Raw genomic sequence first — 17392 nt, forward strand, 5'->3', positions numbered from 1 at the left:
CGATACAAGATATATGGCCAGGTAGGTATAGCTGGGCCAGTGAAAAAACGAAGTCGTCTGGATTTCCTTGCATATTAGCGATCTTTGGACGAGCAATGCGCAATATTGATGCGTGGGCTGTACTATCTTGGTTTCTTTTTTAGGGGCTTTAGTACATACATGCATGAGATGATGATATCCACGTTTACAAGACTGATACACTATATTATATTATACGGCGATTGATATCTCTCCTGGTTTTTTTCCCTTCATGTATTTTAATTAAACTCTTTTTGTGTAAACAGCGCTGCCTACTTACCGGCCCTATTTGCTTACTTAACCATAAGCCTGAAGATGCCGCATGCCCTGATAAGACAGCGCAGCGAATGTAGGGACGATGTATGTCCGTTGGTGGGTCCAAGCAGCCTCTGCTAGCCGAACGGCGACACGGTCTCACATTGTGGACCAGACCCTGGCCGGTTGGGCCCCCACATATGTACATGTACGGGACATGTATGTACGGTAGACTGCGATGTGGCTGAATGAATGGTATGCTGGATCGAGAAGTCTGGCCGCAGTCTTATCAGCAGCCAGCCAGCCGATTTCCCGGTGTTTCTGAATTCTGGCAGTCCGAATATTAACTCTGACGGTACAGTGCGAAAGGCCACAAACCCACCAACCCCTGGTAGGACTGTATACTGCTGTTGTATCGTGTATTATACTGTACGGTTTGGTATAATATACGGCGTGAGATGGCATGGCATAAATCCATAACATGGGGGGGATAATATGGCATGGGCATATCAGATAAATCCGGGGCCGAACACACTCTAGTAACAAAAGGCCACCACCAAAAACCCCAAGACTCACAGCACTGCACTGCATCCCACTATCACACTCTCCGCTTCATGATCCTGATGCCCCTGACACTATACCTGCCTTGTGCAGCTCGATCGAATTAACTGGTTCCCTTTCTTTACCCGGCATTGCATTCACCTACTTCCCTTTATATATCACTCGTCCCAATCATGTCCATCGACACTCTCCCGAACCGATGATGCTCTGATAGCGCCTCGCCTACTCGCTGTATCTATATATACCTCCCACCTGGCACCCATCCTCTTCGCACGCATCGTTTCGCGCTTGCACCGGCGCTCTTCGGCCTTACTTTACTGATATTCAAAATTCCGGGGAAGTGTTTCAAGGGGAGGAAGGAATCTCTTACGTAAAGCTCCGCTGTCTTACCCCATAATACAATGTTCTCTCATAGTATACTCGTCCGGTGGTTCAAAATATTATTCACGGTTACTAACCTCTCGGTGATACTTTTGTTCTGACAGGATAACGACCCCTTCGACAGTCTTCGGTCTTTCTATCTGGCATATCCTACGTTCCTTTCTCGGACTTCCTCGTCTCTTCCGAACCGATACACTTATCATCTTTGTCAGTCGGCCCGTTGCCGAACTGGAACCCCAGCTACACCGGCCAAACCACGTCTAGGCATGAGGCTTGGTCGCCATGTCTCAAGTCGACATTTCCGCGGATGGAAAGTCCTCAGGCCTGGCTAGGGTCTTTGGCTTCACCAGAGTCAAATCCTCAGCAGTATCATCACCGACAACTGCTGCTGCATCTTCGTCGCAATCTCCCTTACAGACTTCACCGGGATTTCCCTTCCAAACGTCCGGGTCGCCGCGTCCGGACCTTCAGTACGGCCCTAATGGCGATCATGCTAATGGTATCGACGCCGCTAGACCTGCTGCAGCTGGAGGATCGATACATACCCATCATCTGCTCTTGCAGCTAAAACATGGAAATCCGATGACGATGCGAATCAATGCTGCCGAAACCCTCTGCCGTTCTATCGTGGATTACCCCATATCATCGGTCAGCACCGTTTGGCTGACTGCCCAAGATCTCGCCGATATTCATAATCCACCTGAAGCTCGGCATGTCGCCTTCCGTTTGCTTATCGCATGCATCTCACAATCCGAGGGTTCGTCTCTCGATCGCATAACCTACTTCCGCGCCATAGCAAACAACCACTCTACCAACGACTTTGAACTACAACTCGAAGCTCTTGTCTCCCTCACCAACAATGGCAAGGACCTTGTCGCCTTCGAACGGGATATCCAGCCCCTACTCTCTCGCTGGCTGAAAGCTTGGTTCCGTGAAGCTGCGGCTGCCCGCCAGGCTCGAAAGCGCGATAACTACCCCGCCACCATGTTCTCCCCCGCCGAATCCAACCTCCAACAGCTCTTCTCCTTCCTCATCAGTGTCGCGAAGTTCAGCTTCAAAACATTCCAAGAGAAGGAGCTTGTCTCGCTTCTCAATGACATTCTTACTATCTGCAAAAAGACGACGAGCAAGGAAGATATCACTCGATCACTTATGTTTATAGATGCGTTGATCACATACGGGTATATCCCTAAAGCATCGCTTACGCCATGTATCGAGGTGCTCTGTGGAGCGTATGCTACTATACGGGATCTTACGGATGCCACCTGGAATGCCATATGCAACCTCTGCAAATCTTATATGGCACACAACTCCATTCTTGCCCTGAAAGCGATCCTAGAGTCGCCAAGTCGGAGGGAAAGTCAGTTTAACTCGAATACCCTCCGAGGGGCAGTTTGTTTCTTCGAAAGGCTACTGCTGGGTGCGGGAGATAGTGGTCTCCCTGAGCTACAGATCTCAGCGGTGATGGGGGCCTATAAAGCCAGCTTGTCGGCGAATAATCCAAGACTGGAGTTGGATTTATGCCGTGCTATCTACAATATTCTGGTTAAGAAGGATGTCACAGACCAGATTTCATTTGACGAGTGGTCTATACCACTAGATATCGTGTATCAGTGCACGACACGTGCTGCGGAACGTGCCCAAATCGTGGCACCGACTCCGGATGCAGCGCAGAAGAAGGATAATATCACCGTGGCGGTGTATAATTCTGTTGCACAAATTATAGGGCAGCTAGAGAAGCTGTGCGCTTCTGTGGATTTCACTTCTAGCGAAGTGGTGATGGATTTCTTTCTTAAGATGCATGGTCATTTGCCGGATAGTGGCGCTGAGTTGGTGATCAATTACTATGCGACGGAGCATTTATGTTATCCGTCGTGTAGTGCTTGGCTACTTAACTCCAGACGGCTGATCGATATCTTTTTCAGGAATCGGGATAGGCCGTATATGATCCGTGTGTCGATATTATCGTTGATTAAAGACGTTTACGAGACGATCAAGGAAGTTTGCGACGAGCATAGTTTGTATACTCTTATCGTGGCAGTGTTTGATGCTATGCCTGATGAGAGGGATGAGAGAGTGCTTGAGAAGTTGGTGAGAGTCGCGGTCGATGTGGCGAAAGATGGAGGTTGGTTGTTGTTCAAAAAGATTATGGAGGTGATGGTTGAGACGCTGGAGAATAATAGTTTGCAAGGTCAGCACCAGCATCGGACGGTCGATGGGGAGCATGGAAGAAAAGCGGATTATGTTTCCCCATCGAATATTATTGCGAGAGGCCTTACCTGGATATTTATTCGGAATTTCCAGGCAAATCCTACAAGAGCGGTGGCAGTCTATGATGAGCTACTCAGGATTGCAGGATCGAAAGGCTATGAGTTGGATGCGAGGTTGACGGCTGTGAGGCTGTTGGTGAGGATCAGAGCCGACTCTGAAATTTATATTCATTTGGTGGAGGACACGGAGTCGTGTAGTTTGGCCGCATTGTTAGGGAAGACCGGGAAGGCGATGGACGAACCTCCAAGGTCGGATTCGGAGTCGATATCTTCGGAAGGGCATCCCACAGGTACACTAGGGAGGAACTCGAGTCTGAGAAATGTTAACAGCCAGGGAACTTTGCCGCGGACGGCGAGTCGACAGAATATCGAAAAATATGCTCGGGTTAAGCAGAAGCCTCCGATGTGGGTGTATCCTGAGGTGAACCCGTTCCCGGAGACACTGCCACAGATGGCAAGCCATGAGCTCGTGTGTCGTACAGAGACTACCGACGATGCGAGTGGGGTTAATATTGCAACCGCGCCCGAAAGGAAGGTCTTGAACCTCCGCAAGTGGTTGGACATCGTCAACCGAGTTATCGAGAGCGGGACCAACTTTGAGTTCTACTCGTACCTCATTGTTCATCTCCCATCCCAACTATGCAACAAGACACTATTCTCGGAATGTGGTGACCAGATTCAGCACATGCGCCTGATTGTTTGTGAGCAACTTCATACGAACCGGCTTCCAAGCCTCGACCTCCCCAGTGATGTCAAAAAGGCCGATCTCGCAGTTGCTTTGATAAACCTCCTCACGGTCCTTATTTCGTACCAAGAATACTTTAGCAGGACAGATCAGGAGGCTATCGTGAAGGCGTTCCAGCTTGGTCTTCACTCATGGCAGAGAACCGCAAAACCATGCATTCACGCCCTTTCGATTTGCATCTACGAGCTTCCCATGGCCACGACGAAGTTTTTGCCGGGTATACTTGTCAAGCTCTCGCAAATTATTACAACTGCGGCTGTGAGCGTTCACATTCTAGAGTTTCTTTCCTTATTGGCGCATTTGCCGTCCACCACTGTGAATTTCACAGAGCCAGACTATAAGAGTGTGTTTGCGATCGCCTTCCGGTATATCCAGCATACGAAGGAGACACATTTGAACCGGTCTGCATCATTACACAAGGGGAAGGAGAACTCTAACCACCATTCGCCGGAGGCTAATCACCACACCCAAGAGCAACCACAAATCTCGCAATACGTCCTATCTCTGGCTTACAACGTCATATCTACGTGGTTTTTGGCATTGAAACTTAATGACAGGGCGAAGTACGTTACCTGGATTACTCGCGGTTTGATCCTAGGCGATGGAGGACATGGAGATGTCCTTGACGAACAGAGCCAGGCGAGCATTGATATGTTGAGACGTTTTACATATGCGGATGCGGAGGTGAAGAATCAGGTTAAGGCTGTACAGATGGCGGGTCATTCGACGAGCACGAAAAGTTGGTTGTTGGGTTCGAAGATTATTACGATCAATACGTCGATTGTTACGGGAGAATCGCAAGTGGTTATTCGTCAGCCGGTGAGTATGCTTTCTACCGTTTCGGTCGATCGTGAGAGGTAGAATGCTAATTAATCGGTGCAGTCCGGAACCTCGACTTTTAATTTGAGCCCGGAGTCACAGCAGGCGCAGAATATTCTTCAGGGAACGTTTACGGCCGAGGCTTTAAATGCGAACAACGGAACCGGGCAGGAGAGTCCGGTTGATGGAGCTCATCATCCTGTTTTCGAAGCTACTCGGCAGCCAGCGGTTCTTCCTAGCCATGTGCTCATGCAACTTACCACCGATGTATCATCCGAGATTTCCCGTCCCGTTCTACTTCCGGAGGACGACCAAACACAGCGTGCGATTAACGTCTTTGACCGCATCCCAGTCGTCGACTTCCACAAAATCGGTGTAGTCTATGTAGGTTCCGGACAAACCGAAGAAACCGAGATCCTATCCAACGTCATGGGTTCCTCCGACTATACCGACTTTGTTGACAACCTCGGGGACCTTATCGCCCTTAAGGGTGCCACCATCAACACCGGCGGCCTGGACCGCGAAGTCAACATGGATGGTGAATTTGCGTTCTACTGGAGCGACAAGATTACACAGATCATATTCCATGTTACGACCATGATGCCCACGAATCGAATTCACGACCCACAATGTACGAACAAGAAACGACATATCGGCAACGACTTTGTTAATATTATCTTTAATAATTCCGGACTACCATGGCGGTTTAATACCATCCCTTCGCAGTTTAACTTCGTCAGTATTGTGATCACTCCTGAAGCAAAGACCGGGTTCCTCGCTACTCGGCTCAAAAACTGGGACGATACGGATAAGGGGTACTATAAGGTCCAGCTTATGGGTAAAGAGGGACTTCCGGAGATATCCCCTGCCAGTGCAACGGCGGAAGGTGGTGGGAAGATGGTCAGCGGGAAGAATTTATCGGCATTTGTGAGGAATTTGGCATTAAATGCCAGTGTCTTTTCACATGTGTATAACGAAGGTGGATTGGACTTTGTAAGTAATTGGAGACATCGACTCAGAGGGATTAATAAGTTAAGAGAGAAGTTGGGGGTGGCAGTCAGTCCTGGGAGTCGGGCTAGTGATTATAGGAGGATTTCGTTGGCGGGTAGCGTGGGTAGCAATACGGAGATGATGCAGGCGGAGAGAGCGGAGGCGAATGAAGTTGATGTATTGTTGGAGAATGTGGATTTTTCGAAGTGGACTTGATGGAGATGGTTATCCTCTCTATCTATGGTCTATCTGGAGTCTTTTTTTTTTTACCAACCCCAAAAGTTTGATTTATTTGAGACTCTTATTTTTCTTCATCATTCTTTGTTTATATTCCCCGAAGATAAGGGCGGAGTACATGGCGAAAAATTCAACTTGTCATCAATATTTATCTATCATGGTCCCTTTTTCTTCTTTCTTATTTAGCGTCCCGTTTACCTTTTTTACTTTTTGTTTTTCTTTCCAGAATTACAAAAGGTTCCACCTTCACTTCATACCATACTTGTTGACGTCGCTTGTCCATTACCCGTGATATATGGCCCATTATAGAAGAGGATGTCTTCTGTTCATCACATATGCACATCACAGAACGCAGAGAAACATGTTGCAACATTCGAGCGTCTATACTTACCACCTGTTGATATCTACCAGATCGTAAGAATTAGAACAAAGGAATAAAAACGAAAGGGGAGAGACCTCAAGGATGCCTTTTAGGATTCGAATGAAGTGACTGGACACGACCAGATGTCTATCATGTATACGAGACAAGACGTCCATCATGTCAAGATAATGTAATTATGTATAAACAATGCATTCTATCGTGAACCTGTAAATGCTGCAAGTAAACGCTTTAGACATATGAACTAAGCCCTACTGATACCCCTTCCCTTCCTCCCCCGTTTTTCATATATAACCTAACCCCCCCTCTTATATATATATGTTATCTCCCCGTATAATGTAACACAGCCGTAATCAGCAAGTCCACGAGTATATGATGAGCACCCGTCCACGCCATCGTAAACAAATATTTCGGCGAGAAAACCGTCCAAACGAATAGATGCATTCTCAACGCCATACAAGCGCCCATTACCGCCACCATGGCCACCGCACGGAACGTTGACATTATTTCCGCGAATTTGAGGTACGTGTCCGTTAGCGTTCCTTCTTCCCCTTCCTCCGAAGGAGGAGGAGTGTTATCTTCGTCATCCTTTTTGACAGCACGCCTCTTCCTCCCCATCCAACTGCAAACCAACCCCACCCCTCCGGAAGTCCACAACACCGGACCAGCCCAATTACTCAAGAAAGTAAGAACGCCGACGACACCTACGTTAAACCCCGAGACTCCGTTGTATGCGTTACTTAAATCTACGGAGGATATGGCGTTTGAATTCCCCAATGCGAAGAAACTGACGTGTTGCATTGTTATTATTGTTAGGATTATTTGGAGGAGGGAGTCGAATTTCATGTCGTCGAGGAGGAGGAGCATTACGTTGAAGAACCAGATTAGAGGGATGTTTGTGAGGCGGGATTGGGTGGCTATGAAGATCGTGAGGAGGTCGTGGAAGGGTTGGAGTTTTTTGAGGGGGGAGACTGTGGTAAAATGTTAGGATTTTTGTAATCTTCGTAGGGGGGTTGTGAGAATGCATGTATGCATTGGTACGTACCTTTAACCCCACCCATCCCTGAATTCTTCACGAGAACAAGATAAGTCCCAATCAAAAAGATAATCGAAAACACCAATTGCGCCTGCGTAACCACCGAAACAGCCGCGAACCCATCCGCCAATTCCATCAGATAAGACGGTATCAACTCCCGTGTATCCAACGCTGCCATACTAAGTTTGAACAACATACTAGCTACCACGGGGGAAATGCTCATCACCGGACCGACGATGGCAGAATGTTTTGTGTCCAGATTGCGCTTGAGACGGAAGAACATGTCGGTGTAGGAGAAGAATACGAGGGCCCAGAGGATTGTGGGGTTGTTGGTGAGGAAGGTGGTGGTTATGTCTGGAGCGCCGGCGTGCTTTTGACCGGTTTGGTTCCAGCGGCGGGTCAGACGGAGGAGGAGGAGGATGATTAAGGATTTTGAACCGGATTCGGAGCGTTGGAGCCTATGGGTGGGGGTGGGGTTAGTATTGATGATGGTTATCCTGGGGTAGAGGGGGAACGTACTCTCTGATTAGAAGGATTATACCCCATCCTGAGGCGGCCCAGTACCAATATTGTTGTTCTTCCTCGACATAGCTACTTGCCATCATCATACCGCTGTATGAGAGCGAGAGGATCCAGAAGAGGATTTTGTAAAGTCCTGAGCCCGGGACGCCGTCTACTGCCCAAACAGTGGTGAAGAGGGTCAATGAGACAGAGCCGATTATTATGGCGATAAGCATGCTGTCTGTGTCATAGTTTGTGGCGGCGGATGTGAGGATATCTTGACATTCGGTGGAGAACTGTTCGATTGTTAGTAATATTTTCTTCTTTCATCTATCGTTTTGAAGAGGGACGGCATACGGTTGAAAAGAGCGTCATCTGCTCCGAAGGCAGTGATGATAGGACGGCTGAATGCCACGTGCATGCTAGTTTATCGAGCTGGCTGGTCTTCCCATTACACTTGCCCTCACCCAGGAGTCTATCGAAATCCGAATACGATGCGGATATTAACCTTGATAGTTCTCTACCATTCGTATTTAGAATCTTAACCTGGTCGTTGACTACCAAAATTTAGCCTCGATTCTATATATATCTTGTAGGGAAACAAGTATAGGCGACAAACCATCCCACAATGGTAGAAAATCCCGAATAAAGAGTCCAAGGTTATTCTTCGGTATCGGTAGCCCGAGTAGAGTTGTCAATGTCGGTGCGACATCAGATTGCTCGATTCGACGGTAATACGTAAATTCGTCCTTCGGCACCGCAGGCGCAGTATACTTCGACTCCAAAGCTTTGAGCTTCGGCGACATGAATACCAAAGCGGCAGATGTTTCACCAGAAGATGAACCACCATGTCCACCGCCGTCATTCATACCATGGTCTCCGACTAACACGAACAAAGTGTCCTTGAGGTGTTCTTCGGTTTCCATGGCTTGGTAAACTTGCTTGACGATGCCGTCCATTTCATGTTGTTTTGGGATCATATGCTGGCTGGACTGGCTTTGTCAGAGTAGCGGATTCTGGTATGTACTTTATATATGTATTTTTTCACACCCACCTTCGCGGACCGGTTTTGTGGCCAATGTGGTCTAAGCCCAGGTAGTGAAGAACCATAGCATCCCAATCTGGCTGTTGAAGTTCCGGCGCAACATGACGGGTGACATTGTTATCCACTTCCGTGAAGTCCTGTATCCCAGTATTTCCTCTTAGCCCCTGCTTTAAAATCCATATAAAGACCGGACGATATATCTCCGCTCTTCGTATCATACCGAAACAAAGAAGCTGACAGTCCCATCCGTACGCTCAAAGATACCGGGGAACAATTTCAACCAAGTATCGTCTCCGAACATAATAAGCTTCTTCCCGCTTTGTTTGATCTGTGCCAGCCAATTGTCTTGTGTGGCTAACGTGGATGTTGTATCGGACTCGGCGAAGTTGAGGATTAGATCCAGGAAGCCGGGGATTGAGCCAGTGGTTAGGGCTTTGATCTTCGGCATGGTGATAGTCGGAGAGGTTGCATGGGCCGTAAACGGGATTGCGACACCGGAGCGTATTAGACTATATACCACCACGACCACCGTAGTTTATGCCATTGTAAGACCTTCAATCGTCCTTGATATATCCAAATCAAATGCGAAAGGTAGTCCCACCTCTGAGTATACTCGAACCCCGAATGTTCTCCAAACACGAAATCACTATTATTCGCGTATCGGCATCAGCCCCCGTATACAGACAAGGTACACCCCATGATCCAAAGATCGCATCAAGCAGAAATATACCTCCTCAGCGCATCCACCAGCATGAACACAATCTTCTCGAACTGCGCCGGCGCAGGAGTATCCCCATTGTCGTGATAATCGGCATGTTGCGCGAGTCCCTGCAGGAAGGGTTTATACGGGAAGAACGCCTTTGCGAAGACCAAGACGGCGAGGACTAGTAACAAGTTACCGGCTGCCAGTCGCAGCCAACGGAGGGAAGGTTGAACCATCTAGAGCGCGCGTTCGACGTTAATTAATATGGCGACTCGGGACCAGTACTTGGAGGGTCCTTTGGGGTGGTTGAAGGGTAACCTTACCTTTATATGACATCGCTTTGTCGGGTCTTCGAGACGGACAGGCCTCGGCTGCTTGGCTGTTTTGGGACAGAAGGGATGTTGCAGACGACGAAAACTCTTTCAAATCTTCTAACGTCTTCATCTTTTGTTAAACAAAGCATCGCGAACTCGAATTCAGCGGCTTCAAAGAGTGGCAATATCTGATCGCAAGAATGGTTTAATCTATTAACTACAGTCTATTTATTTACTACCCGCCATTTCGAGGCCAATTCAAGCTTGCGACCTAGCTCGGAGGGCCCCTCCATTCTATAACAAGCCCCACCACGACGAGGAGGAACATCACGATAACTTCATCACAATGGTCCTCCCGGCTCTTCTCCGGCCGGGCTGCCGTCTAATCATCCATACTCGTCTTCCCACCCGTCCTCCATCGAGTCTAATCCTCAGACCCATCACCACCTCCTCCCCAAGACATGTCTCCCTCCGCACCCTCGAAGAGCTCAAAGCCGCCTTTGAACCAAAGACGCCCACGCAAGAAGAAATCACCGCCGCAAACGAAGCCATCGAACGTCTGCCCCAAGAAGCCCAAGACCTCCTCTCCCGAAAATTCCCCTTGGTCCACGAATTTATCAGTCCCGCACAATCCCACTTGCTCACATTATCACTCCAACCATACCTCCACTTTTCCGATATCACAAAACCCGATCCATCGGATAAAAAGGCACCGCATAACCCGTTTACTATCAAAGCCATGCTACCGGTGTACGGCACCACTTTACCGCCTGGGTTTCATTTCGCGTATTTTAACGGGTATACCCAGGAGGAGGATTTATCACCAGACGGTTACATATCTACTCAAGCGCCGGGAGGACCATGGACCCGTCGTATGTGGGCAGGTGGGAAACTTACGTTCAACCGGATGCCTGAAAAGCGGGATAAAGGCCAAGATAAAGGAGCACGTCGTGCGAGACCGTTAGATGTCGGACGTCGTGCGTATTGTCACGAGACAGTCGAAGACGTTCAGATGAAAGGTGAACCAGGGAGTCCGAATGAAATGATGTTTGTGTATTTGAGAAGGAAGATTTGGGCGACGGGGTATATTGTCAGGGAACCGCAGAAGTCACCGAAGGTTCAGGAGATTGAAGAATTTGATGAGGATAGGGTGATTTTGCCGGATGAGGAGGTGCCGTTGATTGAGCAGCGGACGTTGGTTTATATGCGGCCGAAGCAGGTGGAGGCTATCGGAGAAACCTCAGAACCATCCACAAAACCCATGGCCCAAGAAATGGCCCCAACCTCAAAAGTCTCCTCCCGCGCCGAAAAAGCGGAATTCAGCCATACAATAACCCCAACCCATCAACTCCTCTTCAGATACTCAGCCCTCACCTTCAACGCCCACAAAATCCACTTCGACACAGAATACACCCAAAAAGTAGAAGGCCATAAAGACCTCCTCGTCCACGGTCCCCTCACTTTAACCTTCCTGCTCGAATTACTCAGGAACCACATGTTCGCCCTTGAAAAGGAATACAGAGTCTGCGAGTTCCAATACCGTAATATCGCACCTATCTATGTTGGTGAAAAGGTACACCTTTACGGTCGATATCTACCTGATGCTCCGGTTCCAATGCAAGAGGAAGATGACTACAATCCTCGAGATAAACTAATCCCCATGTACGACGAAATGGACGACATTCGAAAAGAGCTCCAGCGACTGGGAATGAACAGAGACCCCGATGCCGACCTTGTGCAAAACAAACTACGAAAGAAAGAGTTAAGGAGAATGTTAGCCACGTTAACCAAAGAATCTCAAAAACTCGAAAAATTCCAATTGAAACCCAAGAGAATTATCGACTACAGAAATTACGAACTGTGGGCCGAAAACGATAAGGGACAGGTCGTGGTTCGAGGAACAGCATTGATTGAAGATCTACCGGCCAAGGTTGAATTAACACCAGAACAACAATGGAAGAAATACCAGAGCGAGATGGCAAGGAATAAGAAGATGATGCAGAAACAACAATTGAAGGCTCATAAGGATATGGTCAGACAGAGGAGGAGAGAGAGGAAGCAGAGATTAAGATACCAACAGATGGAGAGGGAGAGGGTTAGAAGAGAGGAGAAGGATAAATTGTTGAAAGAGGCCAGAGCGGCTATTGCAAGGGGTGAATTACCACCGGATTATCAGGTGGATTATAGTTCGGTTGATGCGAAGGTTAAGGAGTTAGAGGCGAAGCATAAGGCGGAACGGGAGGCGGCTTATGAGTATTTGAGGGAGGGACGGTCCGGAGAGGAACTCAGGCAGGATCTTGGAGATGATGCATCGTGGAGGGTGGAGGTTAGCGAACAGTATGAGCAGGAGGATCTGGGAGAGGAGGAGGATTTGGAAGATGAGGAGAGTGAGAGTGATGATGAGTTTGATGAAGATGAGTTTGATGAGGAAGAATTTAGGGAGGAACGACGGGAGGAAGAGTATGATGACGATGATATAGATGGGAGGAAGGGGAGGTAGATAACCTTAGTTGGGAGGAGCGATTAGGGAACCCGCTTTCTGGTTGAGTACGGACTTTTCTTTACGTGTATACTACTTAGATTCCAAATATTGCTTGTATATATATTCATATCGTCCGGTCACGGTCACGGCCCCATCTGTATCAATAGAAAGTAGTGTATATATCCCCACGAGATAAAAAGTTATGAATGTCTACGATCACAAATCAAAGCTTTACGAACTCGAACGACAATGTTGGCAATATAAAAGAATTCATATTATCTTTTTCATCTTGGCCTAACTATCTAACATGAATTTCTTCTCTTCATATGCCAAAAAAGGAGCGAGCAACACCAGGCAATCCATCGGCATGTGGTATTTTTTTACGCTCATATCAAGTATTCCTCGTTAACCCGAGTATCAAAAGCAAATCGTGCTTTGATACTCCTACGACGATTTTTTTTTTTTTTACCCCAGAAGGGTTTGTCGTAGAGCTGTGTTCCTCGGAAATTACAAGGTACTTGAATGTTTATAAAAACTTCAGTCCTTGCAAAAAAAAAAGTTTGTTTGGGGGAGTCCGAGGGGTTGAGGGGAGAAGGAAAGGGTGAGGGAGTGAATGGAGTTAATCGTCGTCAATAGGCAAATAAATTATTAAGTACCCAAGATCGGTAAGTTGGTTAGGTCAAAAAAAGAAGGGATCGGTGGTATGAAAGGTCGGGGGAAGGGAAGAAGAAAGGTCGGGGGAGAGGAGTGGGGGTGGTGAATAGACAATAAGCTGGGGGTCGTATCCTAGACGCCATAGACCTCAGACGTCGATGCATCTAAAGTAGTAATTGTCGAAAACCAAAAAAAAAGGAGATAGAATAGAAAAGAGAAAAAAACGAAGTTGCGACTTTTGATTTTGTCGTAGGATCCGAGGGTATTCCGGTAGTCGATGTCGTTGATAGAAAAGAAAGGAAGTCGTTAAGGAAAGTTGATCAAAAAGAAAGAGAAATTTGAACCTCCCCAAAAAAGATATAAAAAAGTCCGCCAAAGCAAAAAGAATTCTAGCACCTGTTGGCCCGATTCTAATTGATATCAAGGAATCCGCCAGAGCTCGAAAGGAAAAAAAAACGAAAAGGAAAGGAAAAGATAGGAAATAGTACACCTGCCGGTTTTTTTTTGGTTTGTTGGAAATTCGCCGGTCGTAATGGTGATGAAAATTTTCACCGTCCCACAAAAGTATAAGTTGAAAAGGTGTGTAATGAAGAGGAAGTGAAGGGAGGTCGTGAGCTCTGTACACATAAAGCAAGAAACGAAACGAACCAATCCGTCCGAAAACAACCCGCCGTTTCAAGCTCCGAAAGAAAACAGATTGCTGCGCCGTATGAACATCCTGAGAAAGCAGAAAGAAGAGAAGAGAGGAAGGAGAAGAAGAAAACGGACAGTGGAGTATAAGTTACAAAAGAAGAGTAATGCTAGTGTTTCCGTTTAGGTACGAATGGGGATAGCGAAATCAGGAACAAAAAGCAAACTGAAAGCAAAGGAACGCAAAGGAGCGCAAAGAAAGGAATCTTGGAAGAACTTGGTATGAGTAAAGACTAGTATTTTTCATAGAAAGGTAAACAGAATGTCTTCCTGCGATCTTTGCCGTATTTCAATAAAACGGAAATCCGGGGGTAGAATATACCCCTTCATCCCGGGTATCGAAGTAGAAAGAAAAAACACGAAACACATGTCACCATAGAACGCCAGTGAGCTATTCCACCGTAAACCGAAAAGAACATAAAAACATTTCGCTTCAAATGCGCCGGAATTGGTATGGAGCGTAAAAACAGAACAAAGCATTTAAATAGCAGGGATTGGAGAGTCAAGCTTCAAAACACCGCGGATGTGAGATTCCGCCATGCGGGCTCGAACTGGGTCGAATGTCTGAGCATTGTTACCGTTGGAGTCTTGGAAATTGCTTTGGACATTTTGATGGAAATTTTGGTTGTTGGTGCGTCCGTTTCCGTTGCGGTGTTGACCGTTGGCCTTCGAGTTGACCGGACGGTTCTGGTTGAAGTGACGAATGCGTGGAGCCGGCGCGAAACCCACGTTGTTTGTTCGGGTGCGTCGCTCATGGATAGTGGGTGACAATGGTACGCCTCCAGCAGCGTCAGGGATCTCAACTGCATTGAACCTCGGGTTGGGTGAAGGTGAAGGAGGACCTTGAAGATCAAACGGTTGACTCCCTCGCATAAGTGCAGCCTTGATCTGGTTGGCCTTCTCGGTTCGCTTGAGGTGTGTCTCAGGGTCGCATGCCTTGGCGCTAAGTGGTCGGTGTCGTGGTCCTATGACGACTTCCTCCACAGGTCGCGGGGCTGGCTTCTTCTCAGAGAAGTCCATAGCGAACAGCATGTCGCGGTCGTTTTCCGAATCATCCCGTTTGACCGACCTACCTCCGAATGGACTACCGAGTCCGTTCGGGAGTGCAGCACTGGGCGGGGTGATGTTTCGAACCATGTGTGACTCATTAGCAGGGTTTGCCAATGGCTGAGGTGAGGCCACTTCGCTTTGAGAGATGGCGGCAAGGGCTTTGCGAGCCTTTTCCTCCTTATCGGCCTGGAAAAATATATCCAGAGGAGTGCGGAGCGGAGCAGTTGGTGGGGGTGAGTCCGCAATCATTTGAGTGCGAACAGCGGCATCGGCCTCGGCCTCGGCAAGCATCTTAGAGAGAGTTGGAGCTTCAGAAGTTGTCGGAACAGACTTTGAGAAGAACTTCGGGAGCGGGAGAGCATTGGCAGCTGGCGAAGCGTGGAAGCAAGCCCCGGCATAGCGGCCCGGAGTAGGTTTTCCGAACAAGATATCATCGGGTGGTGTGTACTGTTGCTTGGGAGGTGTGAAATGCTGGACACCGCCATTGTTTGGAATGTCAGTACCGCGCTTCCCCTTACCCTTCTTCTTGTTGGGGAGATTCTGTTTCCCCTTTCCATTAGCGTGGGTACCGATAGCCGAGTCACTAACATAAGCGTTGGGTTCGCGACGATGGTTGGTGGAGCCGGGTGTAGCTGGAGGTGTGACAATCCCCTTCTCGACAATCGAGTTGATGGCAGAGTCAGAGGCAGCGCCGTTATCAATTTGAGCGGCTTCGCGAAACTTCTTGGTTAGAGCGGACTCTTGTCGTGGCTGCTGTTGCTGGTTCTGGTATTGTTGGCCATGATTGGGGTTGTTGTTGTTGTTGGAGCGACGGTTCTTGTTGTTGAAGTTATTCTTCTTTCCAGTACCAGTGGTGGGGACTTGTGGACTACTTCGAGTTTGTCGATGCCTATTCGGCGGTCGACTCGGGGTCGAGGTGTTCTGATGTGTTGAGCTGTCGGACATTGTGAGTGTGAAGAAAATATGGTCGCAGGAAGCAATGTATCCAAGGTGCTAGACCTCTCGAGATGCCACTGTAGGAATTAAAGAAAAGAAAAAAGGAACAAGAAAGAATTTGCGACAGAGAACGCCGTGAAACGAGAAAGACAATCCTGATCAAAACTGTTTTAAGGAAACTAAAAGGCAAGAACGAAGCGACAGGAGGGTTAGAGTGTCATCTTGACAGCCGCATGGGGATGATAGGAGGGGAGAAATAGAGGGAGATGTACCAAGGATAAGACTAGCTTCCTTTGATGGTTATGAGGAGGACGAGAGGGATAGTGGTGATTGTTGGCGGCTGTCAATGACAAGTTGAAGGTGGTTCGGTTTGATGGTTGAGATAAGATTAAACTGATCGATGAAGGCTGGTTTGTTCGGAAGTTTTGGGAGCTGAAATTGGTTTGAAGGAGGTTTATCGGAGAAGCGATTCTAGTTGGATTGAAGTTTATAAGTTTTAGGACTTTGATTCGAAAAGTTATTCGGAGGTAATTCGATAGTAGCGACGATGATGAATGGAGCGAAGGAAGTTGGTGACGGTGATGGTGATGGTGATGGTGATGATGGGATGTGAGATTGGAGCGAGGTGGAGAGATGAGGTTGGAGGTTGTTGGTGATGGGACGGAAGAGAAGAGAAGAGGGAGGAGGAAGAGGAAGGAATTTGGGAGAGGAAAAGAGTCGAAGCGAGGGGCCTTTGTGTTGTGTGAATGGGGAGATGACAACGCGGCGTGTTGTTTGGCAAACGGCAGCAAACGGGTATGGCGTACAACAAAACGGCTCTTCTTTGCAGTGACTTGACAATTGACTGATTGTACAAGGCTACTTACAAGCAGGTTTGAACTTGAGAGGGATTGAATCAGCACGGAACTGAAGGGAAGGAGTATTTGTATGTACTTGGAGATAGGATTGTGTATATCTGAGACGAGGGGAGGAGGAGAAGGAGGAGAAGGAAGGAGGATAGGGATTAGGATATGACTGATAACGGAATTATATTACCGGTCGGGAGTCTTTTTTTTTTTATTTTTATTTTTTTATCCTTCTCTCTTTCCGACAATTTTGCAATTTGGAGAAATGATGTGGGCAAAGGGTCGAGAAATAGGCTTCGGGATTGTATGTACCTGGTAGGCCTGACACAATGGCTAAACTTCGAACAGGCGATTACGCTGAGAAGAAAATATATTTATATGGGACGGCAATATAAGTCAATAGGATAAATATGTAGGATAATTATTGTGAATTATATAAAAGGCAAGGCTTTTTGAAATCGACTGCAATTGCTAGGGAATA

The 17392-nt window shown here is 47.6% G+C and overlaps 4 protein-coding genes across 5 annotated transcripts; 2 read left to right on the forward strand and 2 right to left on the reverse strand.

The window, feature by feature from the left end:
• Positions 1-1497: 1497 nt before the first annotated feature.
• DFL_007738 (uncharacterized protein) lies at positions 1498-6255 on the forward strand (the record flags this gene model as incomplete). Its single annotated transcript, XM_067637366.1, has 3 exons — positions 1498-5049; positions 5113-6042; positions 6094-6255. The coding sequence occupies 3 exons, from the start codon at positions 1498-1500 to the stop codon at positions 6253-6255; spliced, it is 4644 nt and encodes a 1547-aa protein (XP_067488890.1).
• Positions 6256-6976: 721 nt separating this feature from the next.
• On the reverse strand, positions 6977-10176 carry DFL_007739 (uncharacterized protein; the record flags this gene model as incomplete). Its single annotated transcript, XM_067637367.1, has 9 exons — positions 6977-7626; positions 7701-8149; positions 8211-8488; positions 8550-8749; positions 8812-9179; positions 9247-9374; positions 9458-9746; positions 9839-9883; positions 9968-10176. 9 exons carry the CDS (start codon positions 10174-10176, stop codon positions 6977-6979), a joined length of 2616 nt encoding a protein of 871 aa, XP_067488891.1.
• A 424-nt stretch (positions 10177-10600) lies between these two features.
• Positions 10601-12754, forward strand: DFL_007740 (uncharacterized protein; the record flags this gene model as incomplete). 2 transcript variants are annotated; one of them, XM_067637369.1, is made up of 1 exon in its annotated part: positions 10601-12754. In XM_067637369.1, one exon carries the CDS (start codon positions 10601-10603, stop codon positions 12752-12754), a length of 2154 nt encoding a protein of 717 aa, XP_067488892.1. The 2 variants fall into 2 exon arrangements, with proteins under 2 accessions (XP_067488892.1, XP_067488893.1); XM_067637370.1 differs by having other exon boundaries at positions 11267-12754.
• Positions 12755-14560: 1806 nt separating this feature from the next.
• On the reverse strand, positions 14561-16075 carry DFL_007741 (uncharacterized protein; the record flags this gene model as incomplete). Its single annotated transcript, XM_067637371.1, has 1 exon — positions 14561-16075. One exon carries the CDS (start codon positions 16073-16075, stop codon positions 14561-14563), a length of 1515 nt encoding a protein of 504 aa, XP_067488894.1.
• Between the last annotated feature and the right edge of the window lie 1317 nt (positions 16076-17392).

The sequence above is a fragment of the Arthrobotrys flagrans genome (genome assembly GCF_004000055.1).
Source record: "Arthrobotrys flagrans strain CBS H-5679 chromosome Unknown unitig_8, whole genome shotgun sequence".
Taxonomy (NCBI): domain Eukaryota; kingdom Fungi; phylum Ascomycota; class Orbiliomycetes; order Orbiliales; family Orbiliaceae; genus Arthrobotrys; species Arthrobotrys flagrans.